Source organism: Anoplolepis gracilipes, chromosome 2 (genome assembly GCF_047496725.1).
Source record: "Anoplolepis gracilipes chromosome 2, ASM4749672v1, whole genome shotgun sequence".
Lineage (NCBI taxonomy): Eukaryota > Metazoa > Arthropoda > Insecta > Hymenoptera > Formicidae > Anoplolepis > Anoplolepis gracilipes.
Genome location: NC_132971.1, coordinates 17,237,185 through 17,259,632, shown reverse-complemented (window position 1 = coordinate 17,259,632; position 22,448 = coordinate 17,237,185). Strand labels below are relative to the sequence as shown.

General features: G+C 27.6%; 2 protein-coding genes across 2 annotated transcripts in view; both read left to right on the top strand.

Moving 5' to 3' along the window:
* The window catches only part of LOC140674384 (junctional adhesion molecule-like), a 131,916-nt gene that overhangs the window by 14,712 nt on the left and 94,756 nt on the right, over positions 1-22,448 (top strand). The window lies entirely within an intron of this gene.
* Positions 18,211-21,490, top strand: LOC140676270 (major royal jelly protein 1-like). The gene is made up of 7 exons (XM_072911164.1): positions 18,211-18,720; positions 18,943-19,151; positions 19,335-19,547; positions 19,706-19,877; positions 20,384-20,616; positions 20,769-20,982; positions 21,312-21,490. The coding sequence occupies exons 1-7, from the start codon at positions 18,528-18,530 to the stop codon at positions 21,488-21,490; spliced, it is 1,413 nt and encodes a 470-aa protein (XP_072767265.1). The 5' UTR covers positions 18,211-18,527.

Here is a 22,448-nt window from a genome sequence, read left to right as displayed (position 1 = left end):
TTTGGGATAGAGCAAAATTTTAGCAAGCCATAAATGTAACGTTAAATAAAAGCATCAAAAGCTCGACAGTGCATTCCAACTTATTGAATTGCAATTCGAAATGAAATGCATATAATACAGTGGCGCAATGACATTCATGTTGTGGCTTGATAAATCATCTCGTTAAGAAATTATTCTTCGTGGCCATCGGGAGTCTATTTTCTGCACCGTGAATGTGCATTAAATCGTTTTAACAACCTGAAGGTGAAAGGCAGCTTAAGTAAAGCGTCTTGAGATATCGTACCATTCACTTCCGTTTCTATCTCTTTTCTCATTTTCCATTTCGTTATTCGCCATTGTCCTTACTTCCTTCGTCAAGATTCGTTATTTCCTCAGCTTTTTTTCTCATACCATTAGCTTCTTCATCACTTCCTTCCGTCATTTTTACGATGTCATTCTAATAATTATATTTGCTCTTTTGTAATATAATACGAACTATTCATAAGTTTTTTGCGATAGGAAGATTAAATATCTCTGATAAAATTTTAACATAATTATACTATACTATGTCTACATTGCGATACAAGAGCTGAGTGTCATATTTAACATTAAAAAGCAAGGGACTTTAATGTTTTTAAAATATCAATCTTTTTATATTCTTTATATGAAATTAATTATATGTATTTATATACTTTATATTATTACCTTATAACGCAAATGTTATTGAAAATGTCAATATAGAATCCAAACAATGATTGTACAATTTAATTAAAATTCACTTTAGATGATTTATAAGTCGCGATAGAATTTTATTTATAATTTAATAATTTTTCATATCTTCTGACATGCTATTATTTTTAAATTTACATTACATAAGATAAATAAAATTCTGTTTCGTATTCTATTATAAATTGAGCATTTTTAGGCTCAAACCTGATAAAAAATTTCTTACGTATAGTTATGCAAAATTGAATATAATTATACAGTATTCTACACAATTCTGCAAAAATATGTATAATTATTGATTATCAATAAGATAGCAAGAAGAAATTATATTATTATGTATAATTTATATTTTATTTTGTTATATTTTTTAACATAAACAATATGAATAGTCGGAATAAAAAAGATATTGCAGACAGTCGTACTCGTAATGTGTTTATTGTTTATTGCGATATTAATCATATCTCATCTAAATTGTTTGCAATGCATTTCCTCAACAGCCTGCCATCCTGATGTAAAAAGCGGAAATAAAATGAAAAACCGAATAACATGCAGCTACAAAAAAATATGTTAATTAATATCTCGCGCATGATCAAACAACCACGCAGCAGTCGCTCGTTGTTTATTATGTTAAGAACAATACTTGTATGACATACGCGCTGTATAACGCACGCGTGAAAAAAAATTTGTTACCTCGTTTGCAGCCGCCGAGACAGGAAAAATATATTTTTCGTGGCTGTGCGTGCGGCTGTGACACACAGTCCTTTTTCACAACCCGCGATATAAAACATCGTTATTGCCGACAGAACTGCCGGCTGAGATATTCCTATTCAACGCGCTTTTCTACGTGATGTTCCGCGTGAAAAAAAAAATAGTAGTATTAATTACTGGCTGGAAACACACACGACATCATAGTGAAGGGAAAAATAATGTAATCATAATGTGATGAAAATGTTACATGATGTATTAACGGTTTCAAGTTTTGATAAACTTTTATATATTTTCTTAATGTAAATTAAGTTTAGAAACGGCTGAAGTATATGGATGTAATTGTTATGACAAACCCGTTAGAAATCTCGCAATCTGTTATGATCTAAAAAATGTTTTCGTACGAAAAATACGAGCTAGAGTAAATACATTCCGCATATCGATGAATTCCGACTCGGTTATTTCTCTCTAGTCGTATTATTTCTATCCGCGAACAGCTTTTTAATAATTCTACTCTTTTACGTTTTATATTCCGAATAAATTTTATTCATGTAAAATCAATGTATACAATAATGCACGAAATGAATCTTGCACATACATTTTCGGGTGATTTATTCTAATTAATTATTCAATTACTTGACAAATTTGTCGTTTTAAATATGTTTTAAATATTTTCTTACAATTCACACAATCCATATAATGAAATTAATATATAATTACACTCACTATACATAAAATTAATTTCAAGGTGTAAACGTGAAAACTTACATGCGAGAATTTCGAGTGCATCTTACACTTTATCACTAATGTGAATTACCTAAAATCTAATTCTCGCCGCAAGTTCATTTTTCTCGCTTTTATTATTGAACGAAAATCATATATATATATATATAGAGTAAGTACAATGGAATTTCCGAAGAATTCATTTTCATACGGATTGCACGGTTGCTTACCCTTGTATCATTTGAAACGTCTGCAATCTGCAAAGTCTCGATCCTTCGCGGTTAATTTATATGGTAATTGCAGTTACAGTTCTGATGGATTCTAACCGCTAACTATGTATCAAATTAACAGCCGAGTAATTAATTTCCCGTTTTACTACGTTAACCACCGCATCGAGATAAATTGTGCCGATGGAAACGTAACTTAACATTTATACGCGCTCATAAAATCGAAACAATTTTATTGCGATCGTTCGTGCGAGATTATCAAACGGCCATTACAGCGAATTTGGTGCGACTATTGAAAATTGATTCAACACGTTGTAAATTTTCCTTCGTGTTTTGTATTATGTAATAAATGTATTTGCTTGTGAGCATGATAAACGGATAAGGTAGACACAGAACTAATTAATGCGTGTATAATTAAATTAACGAGTATAAGAAAAAGAGAAATTAAATTATTAAAATTATTATATTTAACATCAAATGTTTAAATGTGAATATCGTGATAATAATAATCTTATGAATCATGTATTATATCGAATTTAAATTGTAAATATAAAAAAAATCATGCTTTGTGCATGTCTCTGATTCGATATCACCAATTTTCATGTAAAAAATCCAATAATAAATACTGTTATATATTTGTATAAAGCAATAAGTATATATATATATATATACATATATATACTATATATATATGTATATACATATCTGCTCGAAGCATGTACATTTTCTGTGGAAATGAGAAACACACATATTCTGTGCATCTGTTCCACTCTGCTCACGTAGTCGTAACACGTATGTCATCAGACGGATCTGATTAGGATCTCAAAATTCTAACGCAACGTTATATTTGTATCTCAATTTAAATTTGTGTATGAGTCTGAACAAAATATTTTAATTATTATGGAAATCTTTATTTCTTAAAATAAATATTATATTGTTTTATACTTAAAGTTATATCTTGAACGTATACACACACACACACACACACACACACACATACATGTGTATAATTGCATATAATTTGAATATACTTATATAGAATTTCAGACTATATAATAAACTTTTCTTTTATTAATATTTAATTTTTTTAAGATATAAAATATTATTTATGAGATGTAAATAACTTTTAAATTGTGAATAATTAAAAATTAACATTTTGCGATTAATAATGGTCATGAATACAAATACAGATACAAAACTGTTAATTATAAAGAATAGTGGATTTAATTAAGTATGAAATTAGATAGTTTTATGTAACACTATATGGATTGAATTTTTATATGTCATTATGTATTTATGTAAATAAAAGTCTTTATAATCTTTTTCAAATTATACATTTGTGCTTAATTAAACGGTATCAAACAGATATTCACAACATATCCATTTAATATAATTAAAAACTACTTCCTCTCAACTACCCACATCTCTAAAGGGCTTATTAAGAGTTTGTAAGCAAGTCCGTGGCTTTAACGCGATCAACAGATTATTATCGCGCGATTTAATACTCGATTTAGGAAACGATCGTTACTTTAGCGAGGATCGCTATTAGCCCGGTCAAGCGTGGACGAAGTTTATGATACGAACGAAAATGAATAATAGCGCTACGGAAAATCGTTAACCCACTATTAACGACGCAACCCTGCTAGGAAATCCTGTACAAATACTCGTAAACTGAATTCGTTCGCCCATCTCGATAATGGATATTGAATCACATGACGCGCATGTACCGCGAAAATTCTGTCATCGTGCATTCAAAGCAAGTAAATCGCAAGCAGCATGAAGTATGCACAACGATGTTGGACGAAATGTATTCGCGAATAACAAGAATAATTTGAATATATATATTATACAATTTTGAATATATATTTATATAAAATATATACATTAATTATTTCTTTATTTAATATTATATATTAATATTTCTTGTAAAGCTTCTTGTAAAAATATATTTGTAAATAACATAATTTTAACAAACTCTCGTTCTATCAAATCACATCAATATCTTGAAAATACATAACCTATTTATCTTCTTTTTATAATTCTTTTTTGAGAAAATATTATTTAATATACGTACATTTCAATTAAATTAACAGCCTATATCCGAATTATTCAATAAAAATTTTCTATTTTGTAAATTTGACACAAATTAATAATCGATATTCAACTACGCATTATAGTAGCGCGCCAACAACGGACAATGAAGGCGTGCAATCAGTTTATAACGGGAGGGAGGAGGATTTTAATATCAATTATTTATATGCAAAAAGCTAATCTCTCTACGCAAGCATGCTAGAATGAACGTTACGCTATCAGATCAAAGTCAGTGAAATACAGTGGTATTACGTGCTAATGCCTCTTGTTGAAATTATTCGTTAGAATAAATGAGATTTCTACTGCTTTGGAACGAGCCGCTGATGAAGCATTGAATAAAATATTGTCCGATTTCGCATTTCTTCTTTATTGTGTAATGTATATAAAATGAAATAATATCATACTTACTTTTTAATTAAAAAATTATGTAACATTTTTTTGAAAATATATCCATATATTTTAAATAAAAATCTAAAATTTTTAGATGATGATTATTGGGAATTGATTATTGAAATATTCTTTTTATAAAAAAAGAAAGGAAAGTTCAAGTTTGAGCTCTTGAAAGAACAGTTTAATTTTTAAACTCATTGTGTGCAATACTTGCTGTATAATGTAGGTTAGGAAAAAAAACTGCAGTTTTTTTAAATTAAAATTATTAAAATATAAATTAAAAAATTATTAAGAATGAAACACTCATTAGCTCATTACATAAATACTCTTTATGATTATTGCTTAGACATCTAATTTATTTACTAAATCTAGTCAAATTGTTTGTCCATATTGAATCTGCAATATATATGTATAATTTTATATGAAACGTGTTCAACAATGTCACAAAACACGGACCTTCCGTGAGTATAATTGTGGGTTTGATCACGACCGAATTGAAATAATACGAAAGAAAACTTGAAAGCGTAAAGAGGAAAAGGCTGGCGAAGAAGCGCAATTGCAGCGCAATTCAACGAAAGATTGCGCGGCAGGGAAAACTCCAGAAGCGAACAGGATGCGGAAACGGCCCGAGTTCCGCTCGTTTCCGGTATGCACGGACGGAGTGAAAATCCGGGATAGTGGTTTTGCATTCATCGAGAAGACCCCACGGATGTTCGGTGAAGAAAAGTGCGAGAAAACCAATTCGATGTCTCTACTTTCCGACAGTCTCTTTTCCCGCCGTTTCCTACACGTACTAGTCGAAAAGAATCGAAGATTATTGAATAATCATAGATTCGAAATGGTCCAACAAGCAAAGAAATTGCTAAAAACGGGTTTCTTTGCGTCTCATCTTATCTGTACAAACTAATTAAATTCGTAGGCTTTATTATGCAGAATGTTTTATTAGGTTGTTGCAAACGAAATGATCGTTTTTCATAATTTTACGCTTTTCGTATTTATAATTCAGCTTTTTCTTTCTATACAGTGCTGTATGTGAATCATTTGAAAAATACATATCTTCTAAGTTAATGCAAATGCATTACTTCATTTATATTATATGATGTATGTGTTTAAAAACCGAGTTTCCTACAGCATGGAAAACAAAGAATTTTGAATAATTTATTTTGTATGAGTTTAAACTCGGTCGTAATACGACCGAGAATGCAACGCGTAATATAAATTCTGCTTTCGACAAAGATACTGTAAATGAGCGAATTAAACATTGATTTTAAATTAACAGGAAAATTATTTTAAAAAGATGACAATGTAAAAGCTATTTTCAGAGCATGCACTGTCTCTTGTTCTTTTCTATCGGAGAAGTATTGAAAGATTTATATTGCGTTGAAAGAAGTGTATTGAAGTGGATAAAAACTATTTTGATTAAGAATATATGTATTAAATTTGCATTATAAACATTTCAATTAAAAAATCAAAAACGGCCATTTTACTTGCAACAACCTAATAAAATTATCAAATTACTCATGTGCTATTAATCACAGAGGCTAAATATAAATAATAAATTTCCAATATCTATTTTACAATCTCAATAAAAATATCTGGAAGATCTTAATACACTGCGTAATTTTAATATTGACTATAATTGTCTTAAATAAAGTAAAATACGATTAAAATTAAATAAATTAAATACGATTAAAATACAAAGATTTTGTTATTTACTTACATCAGGTAGAGTTAATTTGCTAAAATACTTTAATATTTAATATTTTTTAACTATTATTTAATATTAATTAATAAAATATGAAAAGATTTTGATATCAAAGTCTTTTATTTAATTATGGAAAATATATTAAAAAATAACATTTGCTAATTATAAAAAATATTATATACAATACAACATAATATATATATATACACACATACACATGTTCAACAGATGAACAGTATGATTGGCATTGCATATTGCATATAATGTTGTAAATTCTAGTTCTATAATTTTTAACAGATTTGAATAGCTTTAATAAAATTACTATGTCGTAATCAGAGGATTATATGAGGATTCAACAAACGCAGTTTTATTCCTCTACAAGATATTCTGTCGAGAATTGCTTCTGCAAAGTGCTCGCAGATCTTTTTAACCGCGCATTTTTCATCTCGCTCGGCATTTTCTCTCGTAATTTCATGAAGAGCAGGTTGAATGCAAGCTGCAGTCGTTTCAGAATGCATCGTCTTCGAGAGATTACGTCATCCGGCTCCGCGGCACTGATTACGCCGAGATGCTCGCAAGTAGAGACATAACGAAAGTAAATGGCTAAATTTCATTCTCATCTTTCTTATACAAAAATTTCACTGTCTCTAACTAATTCAAACGATAATATGTACATACATATTGTATTGTATACAACGAAGATAACATTTATATGTACTGCAGAGATAACCATGACATTATACATATCATTATTATTTTATATATTAAAAATTGACTAAATAAAAAAATTAAAAAATATAATAATTTTAGCGATTCCTAAAGAGCACAAAAACGTCAAAAGACATCTTAAAAATGTCTAAAGAATGTCTAATGATATTTTTAAGTCGACTTTAAACGTCTTTTAGGAACATACACTATGGCAATCATTACTATTGTTGCAAAAGATAACATCAAGATTTAAAACTAACCAAATTATTGCAAACTTTTAATGAGATATACATTAAAATTGGTTTAAATGATCAATAATTTGCCAAAATGTAATATTACTGGACACATTATCGAGTGATTAAAAAAAATCCAAAATTAATTTAAATATTTAAGTTATCAAATTAAGTTATTTAACAATAATGGATATTTGTATTCAATTTTTCAATACGTAATACATACAAAAAGTTGGCGTTTTTAATTACACGAAAATATATTATAAGTAGAAGGTAGCTTAAGGATAATTAAAAATAACGTACAGCTATGACGAGTAAAATTATACCAGCAAATTTTAAGCAATATAGAAGTAAAACTTGCTTCTAAAATTGACAGATTACAAGGAAAAAAGAGCGTAGAGCACTCCATGTTTTATATACAGGAACTGCGGCACAAACTTCATGCAAACTGCAGTAATACTCGCAAAAGTTGAGTAACGAGGATAAACAGAAAAGTATACTCATTGCACGCATAAAAGAGTATACTGCAAATTTTACTGTCATAAAAATTTTTCTTATTTTTTTATTCTTGTCTTACGATAATCGATTCCGAGGTATATTTAAAGACAGGGTTTTTCTCTGATCGGTTATATTAGCATTACAGATTTTAAAGTCATTAGAAAAGTTTCAGTTGCAGATCATTAGTTGCAGATGTTTTCTAATATTTGAGAAAATTTCATATAATGATATTATAATAAAAAATATATTTGTTAATAATATTATAATATACAAAGTGTTTCTGTCTACCCTTTTTATTTTGAAAAAAAATAATGTGCTAGGAAGTTGAGAAAAAATATATTTATCATTAAAGACTATCTTAAATAACTCAAAAAATTTTAATGATAATGAGGCAACATCAGTATTATTGGATAAAGCTTTTAAAAAAAAACATCTTTTGCTTGAAAAACAATCTTTATTATGAAAGTTTATTGTTATGAAAAATGTACAAAAACGCTTATAAATTTTGCCATTTAGAAATGTTGAAGTGAGATGGTATTAGAAAATTATAAAAACTATGTTTACCATAAAAGACTATCTGAAGTTTTTGATGGTGGTACTTTCAAGTTTGGGAAGCTACCAGAAATACCGGGGTTTTTCAAAAGTGAAAGTATCGTCATCAGAAACTTTAGATAGGCTTTTATGGTAAATATGTTTTTTCTAACTTCCTTTCCAAGTACAATTCCTTTTCGAAATAAAAGGGCTAAAAAGGATAGTCTGAAACATCCTGTATATTAATATTATACACCTCTATCTTATATGATATTATTTTATTTTTATCTTTATTTTATTCTTATTTCTTTTTTCTCTGAACTGATTAAAAGTTAATTATTATTATATTACTTACATTTGTAAAAACAGATTTCTTAGCTTTAATTTTATTCACATTTAGTTTATTAGATAATACATAGTTTACCAGATAAAGAAGAAAAGTTCCAAAAGAATTATTTGCAATTTGTGAAAAAGTTTAAAATATTAAAAGTTATTAAAATTTAATTAAATATGACTTAAATTTTATTTAATTATAAAATTACTAAAAGTTATTGTTTAAGATTTTTCTTCTCTATCTAACAGAGAAGTATTTGAGTGAAATACAAATATGATTTTTCAAAAAAATAACCATTATTTCTTTATTTGTGTTCTAGAAAGGATAAAATCCATGGAATGAATGTAATTACGAAAGATATTAATGAGAACGAATTGTGACGTAACGCGACACATATTTTTGCAATTAAAAACGACAACAAAATTTTAGTATAAAAAAAAAAGATCCGAGCGGCGGAAGGTATTTTTACGCGCGATTGGGCAAACTATCCACGCAATGTAACCTTCATAAACTATCACCATTACAACGACGCGCGTTACGATAATTTGAGAGAGTTCTGGCGTTTCGTTGCAGATAGCTCGTTGCGCGAATCGTTGGTGGCCGTTTGCATAAAATTATCATAGTGCTCGCAAGTTTTACTGCCGGATGTAAAAAGTTAAATGCATCTTGCTAACTTGTACTCGGTGGTCGCTGTTTTCTACGGACTGAATCTCCTGAGCGATTATCGCTGTTTCTGTTGATGACGAGTTTGTCAACCGATTTAAGGTCAATTTTTTCTCTTTTTCTCTCTCTCTCTCTCTTTATTTATTTTTAAACCACAAACACATTAACTCTTAATATAATGTTATTAACAATATCTTTAAAAATAGAAAAAATTATACTTAATGATAATTTAATGATAATTACATTTTTGATTAATATACTTAATGATAATTAAATTTTTGTTAATCTACGTACGTGAATTCTTGAAGTTTCGACATTAAATAATTCAATAGTTAGGCCATTCGAGAAATTTTTTCCAGAGAAAACATTGATTTTACATTTATCAAGTAATTTGTCAGGAACACGAACAGCGAAACTCCGTATATTTGAAGTACAAAAAAATCTGCTTGTAAAGCGGCGCAGAAACTTTAGCAATTAATTTTGTATCCGAGTGCACTTTATTCTGATACTTAATTCACGACTGGCGGCGGCGAGATAAGGACTGTTTGCGTTTAGAATAGGTTGAATGCATTACCATGTACAAACATGTGAAATATTCCGTATTCGCGGTACACTTGAGAAAAAGAATAGATTGAGAAAGATGATGATTTTTTTCAAATATTATACATATTATATATATGTTAACAAACGAAAAGGAAACAAAAAGTAAAGATGAAGAATATATAATTATCATGTAATACTACCAATCGTGCAATAATTATTTATATTATGTAACAATCAATAAAAAAAGTTCATTAACTTTGTAATTTACCTTGAAATTTTCATTAATCTAAAAGTAAACTTTATAAAAATATTTGACCCGGAAAAATGAATATAATTTTACTTAATAAATCAATATATATGAAATATGATTTTATATAAAAGTCGATAATGAAGAAATAAGATTTAGAATTTACTTATCTGTTAATAACAAATGCGCTAAATAGTCTCTACATTTTAGGAACAGTTAATTACACCCAACAAACATGAAGTTCCTTTGTCCTACAACTCTCGTTTTCCACAATCGCAACTAAATTTACCAGGCTCTCGTTGTCGTTGAGTTTCCACTATCGCCGAATTGCGCGACATACAATTTACAAGTAGAAACTCTACCTCTCTACATCGACGATATGGTGACGGTCCAGATAACAAAATATGCTTAACCCAGTGGTTTCTAAACTGCAATACTCGATAAATTTTATCGCAACGAAGAAAAGTGAAAAATTTATCTTATTTGAAAATTAAAAATATTTTTAAGTTTATTTCGTAATAAAGTTGAACCAAATACGGATTATCTATAATATATTTCCGTACTTTTATATATACATTGTTTAAAAGAAATAAATAACACTAGATAATATTTACATATAAATATGAAGAAAACATAAATGACCCATTTACTTATTTATTTAATAAAATAAATGTTTATGTTAGAAATTACATTATGTAAATTACACATGTGAGTCACATTTTCTAATTAATCATACAATTTAATTTTAAGACCGATTACAAATATTTATTTTTTCTTTTACTTTAAAAGTATATTGTTTTATATCAGAACTTATTTCAAAAATTTTTTAACATAAAATATAAATCATAAACATTTCTAAAACTTCATCTGCTTATAATTTAAAACTTAGTCATTGCTTGTATATATATATATATATATATATATATATATACAGGATGTCCGGTAATTACCACCCCACCTCTCTAGGGCAGATAGAGCAGGTTAAATTGAACATAAAAGTCCTCTATCATTTTGCGATTTTCGCAATAATTATTAAAATATTAATTAAAAACGTTCAGCATATGCTAAGTACTATACAATTAATGAAAGAAGATTTACAAATAGAACAATATAATATATAACGTATTTTACTATGTGCATCACGCGGTTCTTAATTTTTTGATCCGCAGCTTTGCTTGACGCCGATCAAAAACCAGAAAGACGTGAAATCTTCTTTAGTTACTATGTTTCTTCCTTGAATGATAAATCAGACTTTAAGAGATCGCGAGATAGCAGATATCTTATTCAAGATTTTTCTTTAAGGAGTCATTTCCAGTCGTCGTTATATAAAGGCAAAAGTATTTTAGAATTTATGTTGGCATACATTATCATTATCGTAATCGTTATCGTTACCGTCTGTAAGAGCGGAATTGAGATCTACAGAATTTTTATTGCACATGCTTTTAATTTGTGTTATAGATAAATATCGATCATTGGACGTAACTATTTGCAACATTCGAGTAATAGAAACGCTTATCGTAAAGAATTGAAAGTATTAATCTTGCAAAGTCTTGAGGCTAATTTATGTCCTGTGACATATGATAATGTGATTTTTACCAGAAACATAAGCTTCCTTAGTTTAAAAAACGAACACACTTTTATTCATATTCTTTTCTATAAAATTCTATTTTTTTCTATTTTTTTAATAATATAAATATAATAATCTAAATGTGTTTTTTTTTTATTCTAGAAAAAATTAATATTAATAATATTTTTTGGTATAAAAAACACATTTAGATTATTATATTTATACTATTAAGGAAAATGTCAAATTATTAACTATTAAATATTTCATACATGTCTCGTTTAAATCTAAATTTTACAGTTAATAATTAACTTTACAAATAACAAAATGTAAATTCCAGTAGACCATAAAGAAATTTTTTTTTTAGAAATAAAAACGTGCAATTGGAAATTGCTAAAAACCAACATTTCGTAAGAGAATTTTTTTTCCCCGTTTTTTATTTTAATCAAAATTCATCATACCGGATTCGTCGTTCTCTATCTATTCCTCTGATCTTCTTCCTCTTATTTCTTTTATACTTAACTGTTCTTTTTGCCTTTTCTGTTAATTACGACTCGTCATCACGACGTGATTAAAACTTTTTCTCACCCTCATTCACTTTTTTTTTCTTTAGAGACTCTGGTAATAACGACTACTTATTTCATTGTCGGATATCGCGCGTGTCCGGCCGCGCTGTGGTGACCCGCTGATTGCAATGTATTACGAGAAAAGTTTCCGCACTGCAATGATAAGTAATAATGATTCCAGGATTTTTACCTGTTTCCAATTGTGTGTCTCTATTTCTAAAAAAAAGTAATATAAACTGATTTAAAAAGTTTTATTTAAAAGTTTAAAATTTATTTTTAACAATGACATAAACTGTATAGATATTCTTACTTAAAAGAACGAAATATTATAAAATAAAAATCAAATATTAATCTCATATATAACAAGTACTTTTCTTTTAAATATATTTGGAAAAAAGTGTGCACTTTAATAAAATTATTATAAATATAAATATTGGTTGTTGCTGTCAATATAGCGAGAGGAAATTCGTAGCGTTGCACAAGTTGAAGATTTTTTGGGCACGGAAAATTGTTGGAGTGTTTAATTACCCGCGATCAGCTTACATCTGTTCTGTCGTAATTCGCGGCGAGGAAGAGTATGCTACTTTCGGAAAGTTCACGATCGGAGCGAGAAACTTTTTAATGCCGCCATCCGTGCCGGCAAATTTTCACGGTTGCGACACGGGAAACGCGAACTCGCGCTTTATTCGTACAGCAGTACTGCGTAATTAATTCGACTAATTGCGAGTGGTTAGAAGGAGTGGAATAAGCGTGTTTTCCAATATTAGTCTCTAAAGCATGAGGGTTGTCTAGTGTAACTAGTGTGAATGCAAATTGTAAGAAAGTTAGGAAATTTATCGAGTTTATACCAACTCTAATTATAATTAATTTCGCTTTTTTATAATAGAAAATACAATAAGAATAATAATAACATAATCTTGTGTTTTCTATTGCATGATATATGTTAACATGAAAACAATATACAATATAATTATTGTAAATATATATAATATAATTTTATATAATTTAATATGTTTATGATAAGATAAAATTTGACATAATCTCTTATATCAAACTGTCTTAAATCCAATGTTCACAAAATTAACGTTGTTATAATGTTACGAGATAAAAGGAAGTTTTATATTATAACTCCACATTATGATATATAATTATTATTGTTTTAAAAGACTAAATTGAAAATTAAGTTCTTTAATTTCTAAAAATCTTTCTTTTTTTTAAATACTTTCAAATTTTGTTACAAAATATGTTTTTGAATAAAATAAGGTAGAAAATTATATATCAGCTCTTTTATCTCTATAAATGACTTTATATACTGTAAAATTTGTAATCCCTTCTTTTCTACTGAAATTCTGCATAAAAGCTCTAAGTACGATAAACTCGAATTTTCTCAGCAACATTTTACAGAAAAGTTAATTTAATTGCCGTATATTTTAACGAGATTAGAAAAAAATAAGTGTTTAAAAGTGTAAAATAAATATTGTTTCGTGCTATTCCGCGATGAAAATACAAATATGAAAAAAATTTTTCGACGCATTACTATTCTATAAGTAAAGCAATGAAGCTGTAACGCGATTAAGTACCAAGTATAAAATGATTGTACAGTGAAGTGAACAGTATAAAGTGATTTTGTGATTAAAATCAGATAGAATCACATAACAGTGGTAATTGTCTCGTGTAATACAAAGAGTGGATTTGTTAATTAAAATGCAAGTGACTAGAGATATACAAAACTCATCATTTCACAATGCACAATCACTTTGTATTTGTGTATATGTATATTTCACAGTATCATTATAAGATCTATGTGAAAAGAGAAAATGTTCTTTATATTTAATAGAAAAATAAGCTATTTATAAAAAAAGAAAATTGGTTGTTTATATATGTCATCTTTTTCTAATTCCCGTATGTTTCTGATATTAAATGAGATATACTAATAACAAATACGAAATATAAAAATTTTAAAAATATGATTTAAAAAATATTATTGAAATATGATTTAAATTTAAATTTTTTAAACTAATTAAGTTATAATAAATTATAGCTTTTTATAACAACTTCTTGCAATAATTTATTAGTGCTAATAATTATAGAGTCTTTTATATATTATATATATAATAATTTAGACTTCAATTTTTATCTTGTAGCAACTCTTTAAGAGCTATTGCTCTTCTGAAAAATTAACTACACAGCTACAATTTTTTAACTTATATTATTTAATCATATGCAGCGAAAAGAGACATTAGAGTTATCGTGAATAAAAGGTGAAAACATACTAACAATATCTGGACCGTTTATAAAAGCGTTATCCTTACAGATAGATTTTATTTCCCGATCGATGTAATCTATTCCAACCAGCTATCGGGTTAACGTAAAATTCGCACGATGATTCTCCCCCTCTTTCTCTCTTCCACGCTCGATCCTTCGCTCACACGAGGCCGCTTCTCCCCTCGCTCTTCTCCTCGTCTCTCTAACAGGACCCAGCGCTGCCTATCGAGGTCAGACACTTGGATTTCACACGATCTATAATGCAGCCCTTTCGTATGGGATGGAATACGAAAGAAGGCGAAATGGGCACGAACTAGAAATATAGCTATCGTATATACGGATTCGTTACGAGTTTTTCGTACAAGAGGTACAAAAATCAAATAAAACACTGCATGCATAAGATATTGAGCATATGCTAATAAATTAATAAATTAGTAATCATAAGCTATTCATACTTCTTGGTCAATAAGTACTTAATTTTTTAAAGAAACGTGATAATAAACGTGAATAATATGAATGAATAATATTAATATATTTTATCAAACAGCGATTACGTATATTTTAAAATACTTTTAAGAAAATATTTATTTAAATGTATATATGTGAAAAAGAATAAAAAGAATTATTCTTCTTTTAAAATTAAATAAACTTGCACATCACTTTTTCACTTTGTATTTCTTCAAAGTTAATTTGATAAAATTTCGGTTTTTTTAGATATTGTTGTTTAATATTGTAAGAATTTCGTTCTTATAGCTTATATAATGCAAGACATAGACACACTGTTTACTAAAAATTTTAAGCTATAGCTATACAGAAAGACATAATTAATCTTTTAGAAATTTAAATATGATTAAAATAAATTTTTGCTTGTATTACATCGTCAATTATTATTGAGATAAAATAGCTATACTTTTTGCTGTAGCTATTTTAAAATATAAAAAGAAAAGAAATTTTAGTACGATTAAGAAAATTTTGACACTTTTATGAAATTTTAAAGTGTCGGACGAATCAAAATGACAGCGTGTTTGCTCCTATTATGTTAACCCTAATGACCCTCGGATAATGCGTCTAACCAAAGCCGACCACAACAACAGACGTTAAGTTTGGCATTACAGGAACTAAATCCCGTTAAACCAATCGCCGGACAGCTCACGACTATGAGATGTCCCTCAATCACTTTCCTACCCTTGTCTATTTGTTGTCGATGCACATATTCTCTCTAAAACGCCTCTGTTGTTTCTGTACGTATGATACGTACAGTTGATACATATTTTTAGAGAGAAATTTATTGAAAGAAATTATATAAAAATAAACTAATGATAAACTTGATAAAAATCTATTTGTATTTTAAAATTATTTAAAAATTATCTTGATATTACTAAAATTATTACAATCATCCCATTTTATTTAAACTCAAAATAACATCAGACTAAAAGTGAAATAATATCTGTAAAATATACGAGAATATAGGATTCAGGATATGTATATTAAAAATTAATACAATATAAAAGCTATTCAATAATTTGCACAAATATTTAAACCCAAGTATATATATACTAAAAATTATCGACTAACTTTGACTTTTACATGCTAATTATAGATACAACAAACTATAAATGACATTTTTTATAATAATAATTGCATCAATACTGAAAAATTTAGTTTTCGAATTCATGTAGTTAAATGTAATCGCTTAAGTTTATTTCATTCAACTTCTATGAAAACCATTTTACATATAATCATAGAATAGAGGGCAGATAATCACATTTAATGTTAAATTAATAGTTAAAATATTTTAAGCGAGCCAAATACGTTGAATATTTTAACGAAGACAAACGTGTTAAACTTCTCTGCAAGTCTGAGAATTGGTAAAGCGAAAAGAATACATACCATTTATAACAAGCAGATAAACAATTTAGAAAAATAATTCCATTCAAAGTTGCGATAATCTTACTGTTTTTGTTCATTAACTTATTCATATCTCTGCATACTTCAGTAGTTATATATCTGAAATATTTACGCATAATTTCTATGGCATTTGTTTGCATTACATATTTATATTGTTTTTGAAATTGAAACTTAAATAGACTAAAAATATAGCTATATATTTAATACTAAATTATTCGAGAAATTCAAATTCTAGAGAATCAATAGAATAAATCAAAACGAACGCGGATAGACACAAAAATTATTTACGCAGACATGTCAGATACGGCAGGCAATATAACGCAATCTATTCGACAAGCGACGACTCGTTAAGCACGCAGCAAATCTCTCTGCTCTTGTTCACCTTCTTTTCTGCTCGTACTTTTCTGAATGGAATTGGAAAGTGACTCTAATTGTTCTTATTAATATCAAATACAAAGAGAAAAATTCCTGAAATTGCAATTCGATAGATGTAAATTATATTAAGTTTATTGAGAATACGCGAATAGTGCCTCATATTAAGAATTCTCTACTTCTGATTCGTCAATTACTATATTAGACGATGCAACAAGTTCTATTGATAATTAGACACAATTAGACCACATTAATAAATGCAATAAAAAAATAATAATTGCATAATATTTACATAACAATTACATGCAAATTGACGTTATTTAACCAAAGCTACCGAATATAACTTCAGATCTTGGTAAAAACATGTTTACAACTCCCGTTGAGCGAAAAAACTATAAATAGCTGAATTTGTATTCCATGAAAAAAGAGAAAAAATTATCTACCAAATATGTGAGTCAAATATGCTTTAAAATAGAAAAATATTTTTAACATAGAAATAACAATGTAACAAAAACAAACAACTTGAACTTAAGAAATACAAAAAGATAAGAAACAGAAAAATTTAAAAAGTTATTTAATAAAATAAGATATTTTTGAGATATTATATCTTTGACGATTAAAATATTTATATAAAGCTTATATAAAGCAATATCTTTATTTAAACACTGTGCAATCACTGTGCAGTACATTTTACATTTTACAAAATGGAAAACGGGAAATGAATCAGGTTTTTATCAAAAATATAGTGAATAAAAAAAGTATGCAATAATATTTGTACAAACACTTTTTTGTAATAATAATTGTACAGATACATGAGATATTTTATCGCTTCTTTCTATCAAATTAGTACAAGAAAATAAGTGTGTAAGTATTTTTTATATTTATTGTAGATACTTTACTTTTCGTCCCTAAAAGAGAGAGAAACAGAAAAGTTTTTACTGATAAGATAACATAGAACTTACACGTTAAATGCATTTACAAATGTTATTATCAAAAACATAGCATCGAATGCTTTTTAACGAGACTACAATTGTATAAATAACACTTTTTTGGAAAACATTATTATATGCAATAGTTTAAAAATATCACAAATATTGGCTAGCATTGTACGAGCAGTCATTGATGAATTTGCGTTTGTATGATACGTGTGTGCCGGTAGTTACATTATATTTGATGTTAGGAACTTGACGATTAATAAAAACTCCTTTAGTCAATTTATCACAAACTGAACAAAACTCAAACTAATTTATTTGTATTACGAATTCGTACAGAGCTGTTTACTCTCTCGAGTTCGGCACGAGTTTGATTCGTTTCACTCTTTGCCACGCTAGCGCGGGCGCTCATGTCGCTATTCTTCGCGCTAACATTAAAGTGCTCACAAACGCATTGCACATCATAGTGTTCGGTAAAACATACTTAAGTGGTGATAGTGAGCAAATTTCAGTACATAGAAATTCGTACATTTGAATTATTACTTTAATATATATATGTGTATATAGTAGTATTTTATTATACGTATATAATAGTGCTTTAACCATTGTAATAAAAAATGAAGCATCTTTTATTTGTCATATCATTCTTATTAGTGACAATTATGAGCTTTGCCGTAGACCTGAAACCGATGTACGAATGGAAATATGTTGAGTATCAGTGGGACAGTCTACAAGAGAGTCAGAAAACAATAATTTCTGACAATTATAACGCAAGCTCATGTATTTTATATGACGTAGATAAAGCACCAGGTAGGCTAATATATTACTATTCAAAAGATTAAATAGTAATTTTATATAAAAATACGAATACCTTTATATGCAAAAGTATATCAATATAATAATTAACATTATTATGTGTTCTAAATTTTATTACAATGAATGCAGATTGCATTTGAACAATATTGTGACATCCATTTATAGTAAAATAAATCATATGTAGCATACAAGTAGCGTTTACAAAACTTCTCATAGATGGTAGAGTATTTGTTACTTCGGTAAGAGAGAAGGGTGTACCAGCTAGCATAATGACAGTAACTGATCAAATGGGAGAAGGGGGTCCACTTCTGCGTCCATATCCAGAGTGGTCTTGGTATAAAAATGACAATAAAGATACAAAGCAGGCATCAAACAAAATTGATAACGATATGTGCGAAGGCATTACTAGCGTTTATCGAGTATATGTAAGTGCTAATATCTTTTACCTTCAAACAACAATTGCATTTTACACCATTAATGTTATCAAATATGCGTATATGTATATATGCGCAACATATACATATAATATTTTGTTACTTAATTTAGTTGCCCTTATATAATAATCTGTATGATGGCAATATAAAACAAAATTTTTATTTTTAAATCAGATTAAAGACAATCATCTTTTTGCTCTGGATTGTGGCCAAATCGGAGATGATCAAGTCTGTGAGGCACAACTATTAGTCTTTGATTTATTAACTAATACTCTGGTTAAACGTGTTATTATCCCACGTGGTATCGCTACGAATAGAAATGGCATTGGATTGTTGACGACACTTACTGTTTTTGTTCCGCATTGTAAAGATATACATGATGCAATTGTTAGTACTCTTATAAATATTGCATTCTGTTTTAATCACAATAGTCATATATATTTTCCATATTTTTCATTCAGTTCAAATATTATTTAGTTGATATTTAATCATATTCTGCAATAGAGTCAATATATAAATATTATATTAATTAAATTATGGCTCAGGTATTAATGGCTGATACAAAAGGCTATGGTTTAGTGGTGTTAGACATGCAAACTTCAAGATTCTGTAGGATCGAATCTGATTTCATGAAACCAACTGATACCATTTTTGATATAGAAAATTGTACTTTTTTTTTAGAGGATGGTATTCTCGGCATAACACTTGTTGATAAAAGCAAGTATCGATTTTTTAATTATTAAATTTTTAGTATTATAGAAAAAGATTGTTCCAATGTAAAAAAAACAATTTAATTAATAATTTTTATGGCTTGTACATCATAGGACGGTTAGATTTCCATATTTCCTACTCTGCTCCGATTTTGATGAAATTTGACAGGTATATAGCACTTACTAAATGTAGTCACAGTGAACGCCACAAATGTAAATGAAAACATTTAGTTTCTGAGATATTCAAATTTTAGTTAAGTGGTTAAATAAATAATTTTTAATACTTCCAAATAAAAAAAAATTAGAATTCAATAATATTTTGCTGAACTGTAAAATTTCAAAATCTGAGCAAGGTAGTATATGGAAGTCTTACTATTTATTTATTTATTTTCTGTACTAATAACATATAGCACAGAAATAATAAAAAAACTTATTTATGCAAATAATAATCGATAGTCTATAATATTTCGATAATCTTGGCAATTGTTACTATCTACATTGCAAATATTTTAGAATTATATTATGCTCCTTTATCGGGGGACAAAATATATAAAATGAAAATACCGCAACAATTAGAATGTTTATTAAAAGAAAGCAAAATTGATAACATAACGGAAGTAGCGGGTATATTGTCAGGTCAAACAGGACCAATTGCATCTAAAGACCGTGCAATATTTTATAGCAATATGCCGGAAACAGCCATAATGTGTGCGGACACTTCTAAAGAAATTAACTCCAACAACTCGGTAAAATATTTAAATATAATTAGTCCCTGTATATCATTTGATAAATTATTTGAAAAATTATTACGTAATATTTATGTTAATAATCGTGTTAACATGAATTGTATTATTATAAAATAAAATTTTATAATAATTATTGATTTATTGATTTTAAGGAGGTCATTGCGCAAGATCCCAAAAAATTGCAATTTACAAGTGGAATGAAAGTTATACATGCATTTAAATCGGAACTAATGATATTGACGAATAGATATGAGCGTGTCATTTGTAATACATTAAATCTAAACGAAATAAATTTCCGCGTTTTCTCTATGGACATAGAGAAAATACAAAATAAAACAAACTGTTTTGATTCTTCCGACAAAGAAGGTAGTTTAATATGTTAGAACAAAAATAAAATTTAAAATATGAACAGATTAAACATATATATCTCTCTAATTATGTATATATATAATAAAAAATCTCTAATAAAAGATATATAATAAAAAAATTATTTAAATTTTCCAAATATATGTACCAATATAATTATTTTAATAAATGATATATTTTTTCTTAATTATCTTTTAATATATAATAATAATATCTTGTTATTTTAGTACAATAAATTGTTTTCTAAGTATTTTTGAAATATATTGTAATTATAAATTTTATATCATAAAAGTAAATGGATACATATAATATACAATATATTTTTATAGAAAAACACAAGAAGTGTCCTAAACCTGCACATAAGAATGGACCTCCAAAAGGTCATAAAGGTAAACCTGGAGGTGGACCTCCAAAAGGCCATAAAGATAAACCTGAAGATAGACCCTCAAAAGGCCGTAAACATGGACTAGGAAATAAACTTCCAATATTCAGTAAAGAACAAGAATAATAATCCTTCAAATATATATTAATAAAAAAAAACATATATTAATAAAAAATTATCAAAATTTTATGTTTTATTCTATATTTCTAATATTAATAATAACATACATATATATATATATATATATATATATATATATGTATACAAAAGAAAAATAATACAATACTTTGTACTTGATCCTGTGTTTCTGTTAAATTAAAAATATAAGTATAAATGTATTTTGTATTTAAGATATGTGTATAATTTATAATTATACATATTATTGTAATTTTGTTTTAATTTAATAATTTGATATTAATTTGACTTTGTATTAATTATACATATGTATATAATTTATAATTACATTTATTTATATTATATTCAAAAAATTATCAAGTCATTTGAAATTATTAATTTTTTAACATTTGTTAAATATAGAAACAAAATGAGTAGCAAAATATTTACATAAAACATAGTTTAAAATCTTTATCGCAAAATGAATGAGAATAAAAAGTCAAGTACAATATATTTATACGATTTTATGAGTCAGAGATAAGAAAATGAAGTAAAACGTTGGACGAAAATAGATTGTATTCTTCTGCAGTCTCCGCAAAAAATTCATAAATCATACCGACTATTAACAATAAGATGTAAAATTAATGAAAATTTATGAAAAAAATTAATGAAAGTTAGCGAAAGTTCGATTCCCGATTCAGCAACTTCGCCTCGATATTTTTCTCTATACCTATTTTCAAGAGGTAAAAAGGAGGGATGCGTTTAAAATCTCGAATTGAGAGTTACTGTATATATTTACTCCTGGTATGTGGACTAAGAAAAACTCATACTCTGTGCACGTTTATAATCAGTTTCACAAAAATTATTTTCTATGTAACTGATGCGCGATCTTGCGTACGGTTCTTATTGTTCGCGAAAAAAGGAGGGTCACACACAATAAGGCTTGATTTTGGCCCACTCATAATTTCGT